Raw genomic sequence first — 16,844 nt, 5'->3', positions numbered from 1 at the left:
ATTTTTAATGTACAATCACTTGAAGTAATACTAACCCAATACAAATTTCATCTCTTAGAAAAAAAAACCCCAATGTAAAATAATTTTAAATTGACTGCAGTTTCACCCCGTGATGACAGTGGGTCGCCTCTAAACGTTTCATTCCCACAAAAATCTCCTCGAGCCCCAAAAACCAACTTCATCTATATTTAACCGAGATAAATTTACATGATAAACAGATAAAATACTTAAGAAACAAAATGCTCCCATTGGAATACAGCAAAGAGAGGCTGTTGTGTTTTTCTTTTGTAAAGGATGCCGATGTCTTCTTATTTCTGTTGTTTAGAAAAAGTGCAAAAGAGCAGCAGCATTGCTGGGACAGTGTGGGACAAAAAGAAAAAAAAGGATATCTAAGAAAAACAAATTTAAATTACAAATCAACAGAATATCTTCAGTGAAGTCATTAACAATTTTAGGAGACGCTGTAAAAAAAAAAAAAAAAAAAAATTCAATTACAGAAAAAGTGTCCAGAAGGAGAATTTACCTGTGAAGGTTTTATTATGAAATAGTTTGGAAACTGATACACTCACCACTTTGTTTTTTAAAAACTTGATATGTTGGTCAATGATCAACCGGACGACTCTGCAGCCCAACACTGAAGATAAGATCAAACCAGTAAACAACTAAAATTGCACTCAAGGCAACAACCAGGATTTGTATACATTTATCAAATAAAATAAAATAGAAAACATCATTTATCCCATCACCTGTCTATGTTGGACTTTTCCAATACCTTTGTGTTTCACAAAAATCAAGCGAGGCGGAGGAGAAGAAGTCCGTTCTGCTCATTTCAAGCTTGTATGATTGGCATTTCTCATATGTTGTGTTCATTACCAGCTTCTACTACTGCTGCCATTTCTTAAAGACCTCCAGTCGCCCTGTTTTAACACCGATATTGTTTCCTTTGACAGATTAATGCAACAAGAACACAAAAAAAAAGAAAAAAAAGAAAAGTAAAAACAGCAGTAATAATTAAAAAAAAAAAAAAAAAGTTATTGAAATAATTTATCTCTTTGTATTCTCATGGGCAATTGTGTTTAGAAATGACCCGTGGGGTCACTCCAAACATAGGCACAGTTTAAAAAAATGTGTAAAAAAAAAAAAAACTAAATATAAAACAGAACATAAAAGCACATCATCATTAGACCTTTGTTCTCTATCAAGAAGCAATTAACATAAGTTATGCCGAGGGAAGATGATATATAAAAAAAAAGAGGAATATCAAAAGAAAGTAAAACAAGAACATTACGGCAGCAGCAATAAATGAGAAGTTCCAAAGACTTTTTTTGTTGTTTTTGCATACAACTGTATCCTCGCTCACGTGAGACGCTCGCAGTTACTGTGGATACATTGGCAATGGGAGCGCGGTTCAGATGGTTCAGATGGTTCAGATGGTGGAAAGACTTGCCACTTAGCTCACAGTTACTCAATATATATATATAGAACTTTAGATATCTTCAGTTTTGGCAAATAGATGGAAAGATTTTCCTGGTGTGTGATTTGGAATGAAAGATGAGTCGGGCGGCGGCGGCGGTCCTAAAATGACGAAACGGGATAAAACTCTGGAGCAACATGGAAGTTTCCAGAGAGTCGCCTCGTTTCTGCCCGAGGAAGGTTGGAGAGCCTCCCCCTCCTCCCCTCCCCTCCCCTCCCCCGACACTGATTGTAGGGAGTCTGGATCCTTTACAGTGTATGATACAGGTAATGAGGGGATGCGGAGCAGAGCAGGACTGGCGTCGGGGCTCAGACCATGGCACGGTACGGTCCCTGCATCTTCAGGAACTGGATGATGAAGGAGGGGCCTCCGGCCACGATCTGGGGTGGCAGGTGAGTGAGGGGGCAGTTCTCAATGCTCATGATGGACAGCTTGCTGCAGAGGGCCAGCTCGAACGGGAGGCTGTGCAGGTTGGGGTTGTCGTTGAGGTACAGCTCCTCCAGGTTCTCCAGTGTGCCTGGCGACGGACAGAGGGGGGGGGGGGGGGGGGGGGGTTACACTTTGAAGGAACAGCCAAAGCGCTGACTGAAGACAAAGATGAGCATCGAACCTAAACATGCGGATCACTGTCACTCCATGCAAAGTAATCTGAAATGTTTGACAGAAAACCACAGACTAATGTTCTTTATTATAATATTTTAGAAAATATATAATAATTGTATTTTAAATAACTCAGTATTTGATAAAAGAAGCAACATTTAACCATTTAGGTGGATAAACAAACGATTTAATAGAATTTATGCAACTAAATTTAAGTCGTTTAAACATTTATAATGAAATGTTTGAATTTAAATGGACATCAGCGTCTGTGCTTGTGGCTTCATGTTGAGCATCAAGATGATCCCAAACACTCGAATTGCTGGAGTGAAATTCTGTCATTTCTTTGTTGCACATTCAGGACAGGGTTGTGGTTTTATCCCAGCTCCTTCTTTCTACTCAGAGGCTTGTTGTTTGATGCCCCCCTGTGTCTTTTTCTATTGGGTTTTGAAGGAGAAATCGTGGTTACAAGCAGTGCAGAGCACAAATAACCTGAGGATTATACGATAGTAAATAGTATATTGAAATGAAAACAATAAGCTTAAGTGACGGCTAGAAAAGTCTTGGGGGATATTTGGAGGATCCGACAGGAGCAGAGTTCAGGTCAGTAACTAGAGAAGCTTGCTCTGGTTCTCAGGGCTGTGAGAGACGGCCTCCCCCTGGTTTGGGATTCCTCGCCGCTCGTTCTCGCCCATCGTCTGGACCACACTTTTGTTTTGGTGTGATATTTGACAAGCGTTCGCCAGTCGAAGTCAATACAAACTGGAAGGTCTGACGTCAGTGGCGTTCATTCATTCATTTCTTCATTTGTGCAGCACAAGTTCGGTTGTGTAGTTATTTCCAGTTCAAACTCAGTTTCTTTCATGCCACAGATGTAAGTGAACTGGTTACCTGGATCAGAATACTCTCAGAATACATTTGTGTTCAGCTTTTTCCTTCATTCCTCATAATCTGTGGCATAACTCCTGACCTGAGCAGAAACTTTACAATGTGAAAGTTGAGGATTTATGGTGGTGTAGGAGCCATTTTATGGGTTTATTGTTTATTTCTGTTTGTGTGTGTCCTCCTGATGACTTGCCATTTGTTAAGATTTTATATTCGCCCACTAGGTGGCGCTAGGGCAAGGTGGAGGTCATAAAGCTTCCACCTAATCAATGCCAGGTGTACAGGACAGGGGAGCAGACACAGTTTTGAACCGTTCCAGGGAGAGTGGCAGCAGGGAGGAAAGATTAAATGTGGACCATAGGAACTCAGTATTGGGCTGAGTGACTGATGACAGGCAGCAACTTTTGGACTGTGGAAAACCTCATTTAAATAAATGGATTGAAATATCCCAAGGAAATCTAGGCATTGGACCTGATCGTTGTTGCCTCTGAATGCGTTCGAAACAGTTCCCCCGTTCTCACCAGAGCAGCACCTTAAATAGGTTAAGGTGCTGCTATAGGTGGATTATGAGATATTTTCTGACGGGATGAAATGGTAGATATTATAATAAAATTTTATCTTTTTTTTCCTAGAACAATATGTGACTCAGTCACAGTAGATCCATTTTAAATCAATAAATACATTGACAGTGTGTCAGCTGGCAGAGTGGTGAATCTCTTACCGATCTCCTCAGGAAGGTGTTGCAGCAGGTTTTCCCCCAGACCCAGGTGAGTCAGGTTGGTGAGGTGGCCGATACCTCGGGGTAACGTGGTCAGCTGATTATTCGTCAACACCAATTTCTTGGGGGGCAAACAAAGTCTTTACTCAACCAGCCATTCCAAAACAGCATCAGATTCATTCAAATGGTTTTTAACTAAATACATGAAAATCAAATCACTTCCTGTCAAACTTTGTCTCGTCGGAGCAGAAAAATCATTTGTGTCATTTAACTTTTACTGATGTGCGGCAGCGTAACTTTTCTCTTCAGTAGACCTGGAAATGATCTTCCAGTGTAAATGCAGGATTCCATTCCGCTCTCAAACCCCTCCAGCTTCTCATCAACCGGGGACACTGCGCCCAGGGGAACACTTCGATCTTTAAATAGTTCGACAGCTTCGCCCTGATGTAGGTCTGCTTGGAGTTTGTTGGACTTTATGCTTTGGCTTTCAGGGTATGTTCCTCTAGCATTTGTAAAAACATGAAAACTGGTTCCGTTTCAAAAGAAAAGTTGCTCCCAAAAAATATTTAACTTTGTGGTCGTTCATTGACTTTAACATGGGAAAAACAAAACAGCCGGCTCAAGTCCTCCATTTACAGATTTTACTAACCATCTTTTCTAATTAGTGTAGGAAGTTTGATCAACTTGATGCAAAAGTGCTTTTGTTGTTGTTGTTGTTATCAGATTCACTGTAAAATATAATCTGGATCTCAGTACTTCCTGGTTCTACTTCACAAGACGAAACAAACCAGAACACATTAAACTCTAAACTCAGGGAGACGAGCATGTGGCAGAACTCACCTGTAAATCTTTAAGATAGGCGATTTCGTTAGGTAGACATTCCAACTTGTTCTCCTCCAAGTCGAGCTCTCGTAACTTTCTCAGATTCCCAATACCGTGTGGTAACTTCTTCAGAAGATTATTGGACAATATTAACACCTGTGAAGACAAAGTAGTTTTTGTCGTCACTGCAGCTAACTTCTTATCCACCATGTGAGTGTTTGAAGACGTCGCAACGCTATCATTTTATAAGGGTTTGTAAAAAGTTTGTACAATATGACTTTCTGTCAAACTAATGTCCTTATATGTGCATAAAAAACAAAAACCCTGACCTCCAGTGAGACAAGACCACAGATGTCCTCCGGGATCTTGGTCAGCTGGTTGGTGGCCAGGCTGAGTTCAACCATGCTGGTCCATGTGCCAAAGTCCAGCGGCAGAGATGTTAACTGGTTGTCCTGTGGAAGACAATGGAGCATCTCTGTCAGCAACATTACTGACAATCCAGAGCCTCAAGGACTCGGCACAAGGACAGCACTGTTCCTGAGGCCGCCATGTCACCTGGCGCCACACTGAAATGTTCTCAGGAGAAACAGAGCACAAAACATTGAGGCTTCATTGAACACGACTTGATAACCTGAAAGTGGAACGGTGACATTTCACAGGATGAAAAACGAATAGATAAAAATGCAGTATTGTTCATATACACTCCTTAACAACAGGTGGCAACAATGATTTGTAATGTTAGTTGACAACTGCTATTTCAGATAATAGAAGAGCTGCAAAGTTTGATGAGATATGCTACCTGGCCAAGCGCAGGTACAACACAGGATATGTGTTTTATTAAAGTGAACACAATCCAGGATGAAAACTCTCTGGGTTTTGTTCAATGAGGTGTTTGCAGGTGAAAGCATGAGGATGGAAGGATCTCAGTGTTGATCTTTGATTTTTCATATTTGTGAGTGAAAATATAGTTGGTCTGTCAAAAAAGCAAAACAAAAAAAAACAAAGCCAGAAGCAACTGAACTGAAGAGATTTTGGTTTTATGACAATGAAGTTAATTATGATTAAAAAGGGAATATTTCTGAAGCATCCCCACTTGTTGGTCACTCTCCTTTATCAATAAACATTTTCTAAATTCTCTTTTTAGTTCAAAATGCATCATATATTCATTTTCCCTGATTCAGGTGATGTTGGTTCACTGGTCTGGACAATGTAACACGTCAGAATGAAAAACGGAGACAAGTGATGTTTCACTTCGTCGTACAAGATGATAAAAGTTATGGAAACATTTGGGATGGATAACTCACACCTGTACTCTCCTTTGTTGTCAAGTTGAAAATGTAGAATAAAATGTTAGTTAGAAAATGTAGTTATGTAGTGACTCTAATAACTGACTGGAAAGTATTTTCCCCACTAACCCTAAATCCAAACACACATATGCACCTTCATGTTAAGCTTGCTCAACACTTTGGCCTTGAAGAAGATACCAAAGGGAATCTTGTTGATGCGGTTGTGCTCCATGTTGAGGGAGTAAATGGTGGAGAACTGGGACGGCCCGCCCACCGGGTACGACTGGAAGCAGTTCCTCGCCAGCGTTAAACTCGTCAAGTTCACCAAACTGGACAGCAGGCCCTGATGAGACACAGACACAGGACAGATGTTGTATTATCCAGACACGACGGTGCTGCAGCAGCGGCAGCCATGTTTACAGGGGCTGCACCAGTGGTCTTCACCAGGATAAGAAACGAGCAACGGCACACAGGCGTTTAGAAAAGTGCACAGAATTCTGTACAATCTCTGTTGCACATATTTTAGCGGAAATCATGACTAACAATTTGCATCCAGGGAACTTCAACACGTCACTGAGAGAAGAAGAGAAACTTTAAACACATTTGAGGGACTTTCATTCAACAGCAGCACAAGAAACCCTTCAATGAAAACAAATTCGAAAGTCTAATTGATATTGACACACACGGTATGCAGATGAATATACGTGCAACAGAACACTGATGAGCCATGTTGTGCTTACCTCTGGTAACACCGAAATGTTGTTGTTTTCCAGGTTTAGCTCCTCCAGTTCTCGACATTTGGCTAACGATCTGGGGATGGCTGACAATCTATTATATCTCAGGCCTAAGCGATTTATGCTGGCCAGATTTCCTGGAACAAAGAGGACAAAAAAAATGCCTTCTAAGTCCTGACTGTTGTGAACGACAGGTTAAGTCAAACAAAAGAGGATAATTGATTAATGATATTTGCTTTTGGTCCCAAATCATTTGAAAATGTATTTTCATGTACCTATGGTCTCTGGGAGGTCCAGGAGCTCATTGTGCTGCAAGTCAAGGTTGGTTATCTGTGTGCAATTTCCAATCTCCTTGGGTAGGTGCTCCAACTGATTATGGGCAACATCCAGAGTGATGAGGATGCAAAGCTCCCCTGAAGAAAGAAGAGCAGCAAATTCAGATTAAACTTCTCGGCAGACCAAAGTGCTTTTGGATAAAATACATCCAAACATACATGCTTCATGATCGTCCTACAGAAGAAAAACTTTCATGTCTAACTTGAACATAGTAAAAACTCAGCACTAATATTACCTTCGTAACTCATACTGTGTTATTTTAACATACAAATGTTGCTTGTTGTTGACTATTAATTACTAGACATTTCAACTTTTAGGAAATACGAGTGTTTGTATTCTCTTGTTTGAGCTGCGACCTGAAGTTGATGTGCAGGACAAAGACAGCCTCACCTTTTTCTCCCTGTGAACCACAGCAAAGACCCTAACCAGCCTTCTCTATATACATTTAACACCTTTTTTCAATCCCAAGCTATTTCATCTTTGGTTTCTGTCATTGGTCCATTGTGGTGTAGAATAATCTGTGCAACATACATTTCTTAATCACAATGTAAAACATATAAATGAACAGACTTTCCTTTAGTTTTATGGGAATGTCTGAAAAGGAGGGGCTTTCCAGCGGTTTGTACGAGCCCAGTAACAAAATAGGTCAAATTAGGGTTAAATAGAGAAGAGGGAGAATAGAATGCTGGTAGGACCAGCTGATTTTAACTTTACTAAATGTTAAACTGTCATAGATGTTTCAATACCACCTCCACCAAAACAGAGCTGTATTGTATGTGGTGTGGAATAATATGCAACATAAATTTGTACACAGTGACCATGTGTTGAATACACTAGAGAAAGCAAGTTTCTCTAAAAAGCGCTCTTAAAACAACACAATTGAATAAAAAGGGGATCAGCCATGTCTGACTAGGAGGGCCTGTCAGCTTTTTATACGATCCCAGTATCAAAATATATCAAATATCGTTTAAAGAGAGATATCTAATGATGTTCAGTGCGCCCAGCTTGATATTTGATAAATGTTAAACCCAGTAGTCGTTCTCTGTGTCGTCCCGACACAGAGGGAAACCAGCCCAACACTCACCGATCTCTGCGGGCAGCTGTTTAATCTTGTTCTCGCGGATGCTGAGCATGGTGAGCTTTGACAGGTTCCGGATGTCCTTCTCCACCGTCGTGATGCGATTAAAGCGCAGGTACAGCGTGGCGAGCGACGTCAGGCGGTAGACCACGGCCGGGATCTCCCTCAGCTTGTTGTGCCGGAGGTCGAGCATTCGAAGCTTCTTCAGGGAGTCCAGGGAATCGGGCAAACTGGTCAGGGAGTTCTCGCTGAGGGCCAGCGTGGCCAGGCCCGAGAGGCAGCCCACCTCGGCCGGCAGGCTCTGCAGCTTGTTGCTGTACAAGTAGAGTTCAGCCAACTGCGTCAGCTCTTTAATGGAGGCGGGCAGCATGTGGATGGACCGTTTGGAAAGATCCAGCCTCATGGAGTTCTCCTCACGACACTTGTTGAGCTCTTTGATCACCTCTGCATTGCTGGACTTCTTGCGTGTACCTGGGGCCGGATTTGGCCGCTTTATCGTATTGTCAACAGAGAAGGCAACACCCGGTGTGGAGCTGCTGGTGTCCTTCTTTCCGTCTTTGGCATCTTTCCCTTTGGTCTTCGTTTCTTTGCCCCCATCCTTGACTAAGCCGGCCAAAGCCTTCGCCTCCTTTTCCCTTTCTTTACCCGCCGGACCACCTTTTGGGTCCTTTTCTTTTGAATCTTTTTCTTTGCCTAAAGTACTACTCATGTCGACGTTATCGGTGCTCCTGCAGAGTTGCTCATGGGAGTCTCTCTTGTCAGGTTACTTATTGAGCAAAAAAGAGACGCAGACAGCCAAAGAGGCTTTTGAAGAAAACATCACCGTGCAGGCCCACAGATTTATGATTACCCTGGAAATAAAGGTCTTGTGATCCAAAAAGTTTTTGGATACTTGTGATACTTTGTTCCCTTGTTAAAATGCCATGGGAGAAATAATCCTTTGAAGTAGCTGGATTGCGGCATCCACAAGCCACATGCTCCAGTGTCTGAACTGCATACAATCCCAGGATCTTCGGATGAAACTTCTTTTGGACTGCGAAGGTCATGAAGGTTGTTTTTTCTTCTTCAAACCTTTAGATATTTCCTGTTGAGAAGAAGAGAAAAACACAAGTTCTGTATATATATAAAAAACAAAAAAAAACGGTCACAATTTGACAATGCCCAGTATTCTCCAAGTAAAGCTTCATGTCCAGCTTCAATAGTTTCTTCAAATTGTCTTCAAACAGTTGTTCAAGTCAAACAGTTATTGGAGGAACAAAAAAATCCTGCGATGGCAACTAATGATTAGTGTAACTGATCGATGATCATTATCTTATTAAGAATGCTAAGTTCACGTGCGGCTGCAGCGGTTTTGTGAATTGCATGTTTGACTCTGCACAACTTTTATACCGGATACCCTTCTTGACATTTATCCTGAAGTGGGATTTGATGCAGTTATAATCTCACTGCTTAAACTTTGGGGCTACCGCTGATGATCTGTCAATCACTCCGCTCTTTAAAATGACAATAGTATAAAATAAATAAATAAATAAATGGACCCGTGTAAATAAATAATTCCACGAGTTAGAACTTAAGGAGCCAAACAATATCTGTGAAGTAATTTCAACGAAGCAGTACTTTCTTATCCCTGTGCATCTACAGCTTGTTAAAGACTAACAGAAGACACGGCTCTTTCATATCAACTCTTCAGATTCTTCTTGTAGGACCTACACACCACATTATACAATACTATTAGAATATAAAAACAAAATACATTTCCCAAAATTGTGATGTGATGTGTAAATATTAGACCCGGGATCAACCAGTGGCTTCAGAGCCACATATGGCTCTTGAGCTCTCTGAAGTCTTCACAAAACTAAATGTAAATAAACATTTCTATCTTATTTTTGACTGATTTCCAGTCCAAACCCCTTTTCAAACAGAAGCTGCATCTCCTGGCTAAAATAACTAAATAAATCATAACTATCAAAGCAAAAATTGTTAAAAGGGACTGAAAAAGGTATATATATAGATTTTTAAAAAAAGGCTAAAACAGTACCTACAATATAGAAAAAAGGCATAAATCCAGACAGAAAAAAACAAAACTGTCCAGAACAGCCAAATGCATTTGACCGTGTGAAATGAGTAATTAGCTAAAATTACTGGAAATCAGTCAAAACAGCTGAATAACCGCAAAACAGATAAAATGGTTTAAACAGCTACAGCAAATATAATTGATTGAAAAAGAAAAAGAAATAAAAAATCTCCATTTCATTTGGCTGTCATTAAAGCAGCACTTTTGAGACCGGATCAGACTGGAAAACGTCACGCAGTTACACCAGCTGCTGGTTTGGGGGCGCTGTCACCTGAAACAAACACTGACCAGAGAGGAAGTGAAGAAGAAACACGGCTCATTGATTGGTCCCGACCGAAACTGTAAGTCCTGCTGCTTTAGCTCGTGGTGGCTAGGCTAGTTCGCTAGTGGCTAATAGGTAGCCACAAACAACCGTGATATAAAGTCTTCAGACCAGATATCAATGAGAGTCTTCATCACTACTTCTTCCCCTCTACCCCACGTCTGCACGCAAGATATTTTACAACCTTTTCTTTCTGGGTCTGCTTCTGATTCGTACGGTTAGCCCTTTGTTTACTACCCAGAATGCACTACATCTACGTCACGTCCTCTCACCCCGCCCGCTAGCGAGACTGTTTGCATGAGAACAGAGATCGAGGTTCAAGGGAACCAGAGATCTTGTTAACTGTGGTTCTGAGTTCGGGGTTAGTCGTTCGAGATGCCCAAACAAAACACTTTCCCAGAAACTCCATGAAGAGACTCTGGTCTGGATCCAACAGGGAAATGTAAACGCAACCTAAAACTATAAGAACGACTATATGAGCGCTGTTATACATATTTGCTGCTTCAGAACATTATTATTTGCTGTAAAGTGGCAAAGAGTTATTTTGGTCCTAAAGGTTTGCAGACACATGTACTACACATTACCAGCCCATCAGGCTCGACCTTTGTTTCACTTGTTTTTAAGGTAACACCAATACTGCACCAATTCATCACGGACAAATTTGGAATTTGGGTTATTGTAATGTAGTTTGAACCGCAGTATGTCACTTAACCAGGATCACTTAATGTATTGCTTAGAAATCTCAATTTGAAAATGGAAATAATCGAAAATAAATTAACGGAAGTTGTTTGTGATAGAGGAACAAGTTATCCAGAGACTAGAATCATGATCATAATACAGCATTGGTCCAACTTTAAAGCTTTTTTTTCCTGGAAGTAGGTCCAAAAAGTGGTGTGGTCTTCAATGTTGAAGTTTAACATTCAGCTCCCGGTGTTATGAAGAAATGTGTCGGGTCAGTACAATGATCTGTGACTTTAGGACAAGCCAGCTCCAGATGCTGGACACCGTTTCAAACTCGCTGTTAGACCAGGAAACACCTGAGAAATTGCTCACAAAAGAACGTTCCACTGCGTCGTTTTGTGTTTTCCTAACAATCGCTCTGACCACAGGAAGGCAAGAAAAGATGAAAAAAAACTGTAGTTTGCATGCCAGACCATCAGTTGGTGGTTTATGTCCTTGTAATGTAACCACATGCGTGCGGAGAACATTAAAACAAACATTTAAGTATGTTGAGCCTGTTAGCGAGCCGCTGATCAAGATGATGGTGTGAGAAATCCCATTAACTTCATTCTGGAATTCTCCATTGTTGTTAATGTATCGTGCAGAAACTCTCTTCACTGCAATAGCATGAAGAAAGTCTGAAAACACCTTTTTCTGAATAGGAATCCTGTAAACATCTTATAATCAGTACGATACACAGAAGTTTTAATTTCTTTCCAGAAGCGATTCAGCCGATTCCTACAGCGGTATGAGGTCGGCCCCAAATCATCTCATTGGCTGAGAAGTGGCATGAAGCCAATCTGAAGCCAGTGCTGCTCGACATCTCTCACCCCTCCTGTCTGTATGAGGGCAACAAACAAGAAAAAACTGCATAACATTTTAATGCTATAGTCACAATGTGGTATCTTTCTCAGTTTTCTATAAATAACTGAAGCAAAATCTTTTACAAATCATCATTTCCATTCCTCTCTTGACAGCTACCATGTCGGTACTCTTTATTACAAATGTGTTCCAGTATTGTTTTGTTCTATGTGTTGCAGAAATGAATTATCAATTAGCAAAAACATTAAAAGCATTAGTGCTCAAACAATATTCTCCTTCATGCAAACACAGTCGGACTGGTTGGGCGAGTTCTCAGCACCACAAGGTACGTGGTCCAGACTGAGCTTTGCCAGAGCAAGAAAATCTGTTTAATGTCCCGAGCGTAGCATTACATCAACGTAGTCCTTCTAAACAAACACGGACGAGCGGCTGTTGACATTACAGTAAGCCTTAACTCTCCACTCGAGCATGATGTCAGCAAGCCATCTCCACATAATCTGAAGAATAATCAGCCTGGATACTTATAAAAAGGATTGTGTGTTTCATCAAGTTGTTTCAAAGACGTGACGGGCTGATCCGGTGGCTCTGCTGCTGCTGCTGCACAGTGGTGACTGTGCAAAGTTTTCAGCACTACTACCGGCTAAGCTGTGGTGAAAAGAGAGGCAGGTTTGGCTCCGGATCAGAGCCAAGTGAAAAGGTTAGAACTGCTGAGAGTAATCTTTAGAAGTGGCCTTCAAAGCATGAAGTCCCCCACAACAACAGGTCACGTGACCTTTCGGGTAAAAGAAATGTTCGGTCAATAGCGGCGGCCCTTACATGACAGAGTGACTAACAGTGTGTTGTGTTAATAATGAAAAGGTATCCGCTGCTCTTTCTGCCCGTCATAAACAAAGAGATGGACATTTAACACTGACTGGAAGGGGGATACCTGTGTAGTAAATAACTGCTAACATGAGATGAGAATAGCCAGACCAGCTTAACTGCTGAGACCATGTAAACTAAACTGTGCAAGCAACTTCCTTTTATGGTTGTGCTCTCTGTCTCTGCAGGAGTACATCTTTCTGCTCCGAACAAACTGCCAGTAAACATTATCTTTACTGATCTAGCGCCGCATTTAAAGGCATACCTACTAATCTGTCACTGTCCGACAGAACCGAGAAAAAAAGTTTAGCAATTAATTGAGCAACTGTATTGATGGCCGTATAGATAGTATGAATTTTAGATAAATAAGCTCAGTTCAGCAGGAACTTATTGACATCTTCTAATTAAGCATTAACTAAAACAAAACAGGCGCGTCGGCCATGAAGTGCTTTCTTCAAAATAATCCTGAAACGTTCTGAGTTTGTAATGAAAAGTTGGGAAACCCTTGTAAAAACGGGTTAAATGTATTAATGTTGACAAATATTGTACTAATAATATGATATGCAATAAACACAAACAGGATTTTTCTCCCATCTCGTGCATGAACAGCAGTGATTCTGCTCTGAAGCCAACAAATATGGAACAATTGGGGCTGTCAATCAAGAGCAATTGTTTTGAAGTTAATTGCAAAATCTGGGGAAATTAAACTCCACACAAATGCATTTTCTTGCATATTTCAAAAATTCTGTTCCATCATAGGAAATCCTCAATGGTTCTGCACAAATGCAAGTTTTTTTAATTTGATTTGATATCTTTGGAGATCTTGAATGCTGCCTAATAGTGCACACTATCAAACTTTTCTGTTAAAAGTGATGAATACAAACAATAGCTTTTTCAAATACTAAAGCTTTGCAGTCTGTGCACATATATGCACCGATTTTCTTGCAACGATATAAAAAGTGACGCTTTAAGCCATCTTTAAACTTATGCTTAATTTACAGACATTACACCAAACATTAAAAACATTTCAATATTTGATCTGAGGTGGGTCTTATGTGTGAAGTCTATTCTGTTTGAGAAAGGGGTGAAAAAAAAAAAAAAAAAGAAGCAAACCGCTTACAATAAGACAAAATGAGGCACTTCTAAATGTTTCGAGAGCTGCTGGTATCAAGTATGCTTCTCCAAACCAGGAAAATGTCTTTAATGTACTAAACATAACCTCACATCAACTTACTGCTGCTAAACAAACATGACCCAGCAGGTGTTGACATATCTGTAGGCCAGCCGCCCCACCTAAGCACGCATTCAGCTCGTGAGAAGACGTTCACCTCGTAACTGTGGCACAGGAATCACATTCAATGTGTCAGTGATGGTCAAAGAAAAACAGAGGGTGGTCAGATTATACATTTCTCATTAACAGTGTAAAATGAGGATGAAACCACCTCAAACTCAATTGGCATTTTGCTGTTACCAGGTACACCAAGTGAGAGTGAAGCAACAGGTAGGAGATCCAATTCACGAGTCAGAACTTTCATCCAATGTAAACATGAGGCTGGACTAATGCAGAAAAAGCTAATGCGTGTCCATCATCGCGGCCACAACACCACCATAAATTGGCCCTTGGACTTCCCATATTGTGACTAATGAACTTTCCATTAAGGATACCTTGGTCCCGTCTGCTAATGTCACTGCATTTAGGTCTGAGTAGAAGCAGCTACTGTTCTCCGTTTGTCCATTAGAGTATCTCCAGGCTCACAGAACCAGGGAATACAATGAAATGGGTGAAAAGCAGGGATCAGTTATCGTTACCAAAGTTGGAAATGAATCCCTGAAAGAAAGTAGAGTATTTAAAATTGACATGGTTCATCTCAGTGAACACATGAAGACTAAACTGAAATCCTGTCACTTTTTATTGCTTTATTCCAAGTACAAGAGACACCTGCCCGGGGTTTGTCGATAGAGAAAAAAGAAATCGTCTTTAACAGTCAAGACCTTTTAAAGAGTGGTGACATTGTGCTACAACTTCTAATATTGTTCTAAATGAAAGTGCTTGCTTGACATTAAAAGCTTGTCTTTTCAACACTATCCTGGCATATGGTTCATCTGGAATTCCTCACTTATATTTGATTCTGTCATATTTCTTTACCGATTCCATTATTCTCTAAAGCATGAACTTGGGTCAGTGCTTCCTATAGACAAACAACACAGCAGATAGTGTTGTGGTGAAACATTTGCTGACAGCAGAGGTGACCAAAATAGCAAACATGATGAATAGTATTTGTTTTGTTTGCAATTTTCAAGATAAAGACTGGAGAAAGTCCAGTCTGTGTTTTCAAAAGCCCTTAAAACAAAACTGCAGCGATGCAGATAACGAAGATAATCAGACGAAGATTCAAGAAAAATATAAAGTGAAATGATGATGAGAATGAGGAGGAGGAGGAGGAGGAGGAACGTCTTAAAAACCCAGCCACATTTTTCTCATAGCTTGACAGTCGTTCATTTCTCACATACAAGACGTAACAAATCGGGGAACAGTCGGGCATGTCGGCTCAGATAATTATCCGGGTGATACAGGAGGCGAGAATTGCGAAAGCAGCCGCCGCACAGCCTCCACATGACCCCGCGAGCTGATGACAAATCCTGGGGAGCAGATTACCAACAGAACCGAAAGTCCAGTCTCCTGTTGGGATTCAACCAATCACTTCATTATGAACATTAAATCTGAATCACTCGATGCCGGGGCGCCCGTACGGTCCCCGGACTGACGGTAATAATCTAGAAATAACGTTTACGTTCACCGACAACACTCGGCTAGCATAGCTCGTTTTCCTTAGCCTGCCCGCCGCGGCTAAAACGTCCAGATTTTAATGGAAACAGTTGTTTAGCCAGTCGGGGAGACATCTACAGTAGACGCGTGTTTAAAGAATGAACTTAGGCTTTTGAAAAAGCCGATTTGTGAAGGTGCTAAACCGACTGACAGCAGGAAATACAAACAGCGACGCGAAACGTCAACAGAGGGCTAGGTGGCTAACGGCGGCTCCCAGCGCGTTAGCTCCGCGGCTACCAGCGCGTTAGCTCCGCGGCTACCAGCGCGTTAGCTCCGCGGCTCACTGGACGTTAAGCGAGAGATTTTCTCGAACCGAGCGGAGAAACGTCGGCGTGGAACGATGCAACCAACCGCCGCGATGTGTGCTGGAGGCTGTCCAGGTTCCCCCGGACGTACTCGATATTCATGTCCAGCGGTTCGCTTCATGCCAGTGGCCCGAATGCGGCGCAGGCCCGAGCCGAGCGGCTGCCCGGACCGACCCGTCTGCCGCCAGTTCGACCGAGAGGAGGAAATCTGTGCAGCCGCCAGCTGAGCGCTAACGGCCGGCAGACAGCAGGAGAGAGGGGCCGCTGGAGGCGGCTCACACCCGGCGCTCCGGGCGCGGACCGAGCAGCGGACACGGTGTGGGAGCGGGAACCATCCCCGCACGGAATACGAGCCGCGGAAAGAAAAAAAAAAAAAGAAAACACAGTGAAAAACAGCGGCCATTCCGAAGCTGAACAAAAGAGTGCGTTCGTACTCTCCACCGCAGAATGACACAGGGGCGGCACGCGAACCGCAGCCCCGCCGAGCGGGGCGTCGAGCGGCCGCCGCGGTACCGTGCGGAGGGAGGTGGGGTCGCAAAGGTCCGCTAGTAATGCGATAAAATAAGTGTTTTACCTTCAGAGGTGTGACTCCACCATCCTTTCTGCTTCCTCCTCTTTTCCTACACTGCTGCTCCGCTCCGCTCCCTCCCCTTCCTCCTCCCCCTCCCTCCCTCCTTCCTCCTCCTCCTCCTCCTCCTCCTCCCCGGCCACCAAACTGCGTCATTCACACGCCTAACCAATGTTATCACGAGACTTTGAAATGCAATCAAATATTCATCATTTTACAACCTCACAGTCACAACACAGTCCTGATCCACACAGACGCTCCAACTGGGACTTTTCTCATTGTCATGCGTGTGTCTTTCTAGAAAATGTGCATTAAACTGCTCAGTGGATCTGTGCAGAGGAACTTTCCTTCACTGAGAGGGCCACAAGAAAATCAATCCCCACTTCTAGAGGCCCAAAATATTACTTCTACAGCC

The 16,844-nt window shown here is 42.1% G+C and overlaps 1 protein-coding gene across 1 annotated transcript; it reads right to left on the bottom strand.

Moving 5' to 3' along the window:
- Window positions 1–16,531, bottom strand: shoc2 (SHOC2 leucine rich repeat scaffold protein). The gene is made up of 9 exons (XM_080463544.1): window positions 16,436–16,531; window positions 7,937–9,014; window positions 6,792–6,929; window positions 6,523–6,653; window positions 5,937–6,125; window positions 4,826–4,948; window positions 4,515–4,652; window positions 3,678–3,795; window positions 1–1,991 (listed from the first exon to the last, which is right to left on the bottom strand). The coding sequence occupies exons 2-9, from the start codon at window positions 8,637–8,639 to the stop codon at window positions 1,783–1,785; spliced, it is 1,749 nt and encodes a 582-aa protein (XP_080319670.1). The 5' UTR covers window positions 8,640–9,014; window positions 16,436–16,531; the 3' UTR covers window positions 1–1,782.
- Between the last annotated feature and the right edge of the window lie 313 nt (window positions 16,532–16,844).

This window comes from Lipophrys pholis (assembly GCF_963383615.2).
Source record: "Lipophrys pholis genome assembly, chromosome: 5".
Lineage (NCBI taxonomy): Eukaryota > Metazoa > Chordata > Actinopteri > Blenniiformes > Blenniidae > Lipophrys > Lipophrys pholis.
The sequence above is the reverse complement of the archived record's forward strand: the minus strand, read 5'-3'. Positions and strand labels throughout refer to the sequence as shown.

Bases quoted from the DNA above. Each gene is read 5' to 3' on its own strand.
- shoc2 (XM_080463544.1), bottom strand. From the start codon at position 8,639: ATGAGTAGTACTTTAGGCAAAGAAAAAGATTCAAAAGAAAAGGACCCA. The intron at 3,796-4,514 runs GTGAGTTCTGCC...TTGCCCCCCAAG, and splicing joins CCTATCTTAAAGATTTACAG to AAATTGGTGTTGACGAATAA. The intron at 1,992-3,677 runs GTAAGAGATTCA...GTCCGTCGCCAG, and splicing joins ACACCTTCCTGAGGAGATCG to GCACACTGGAGAACCTGGAG.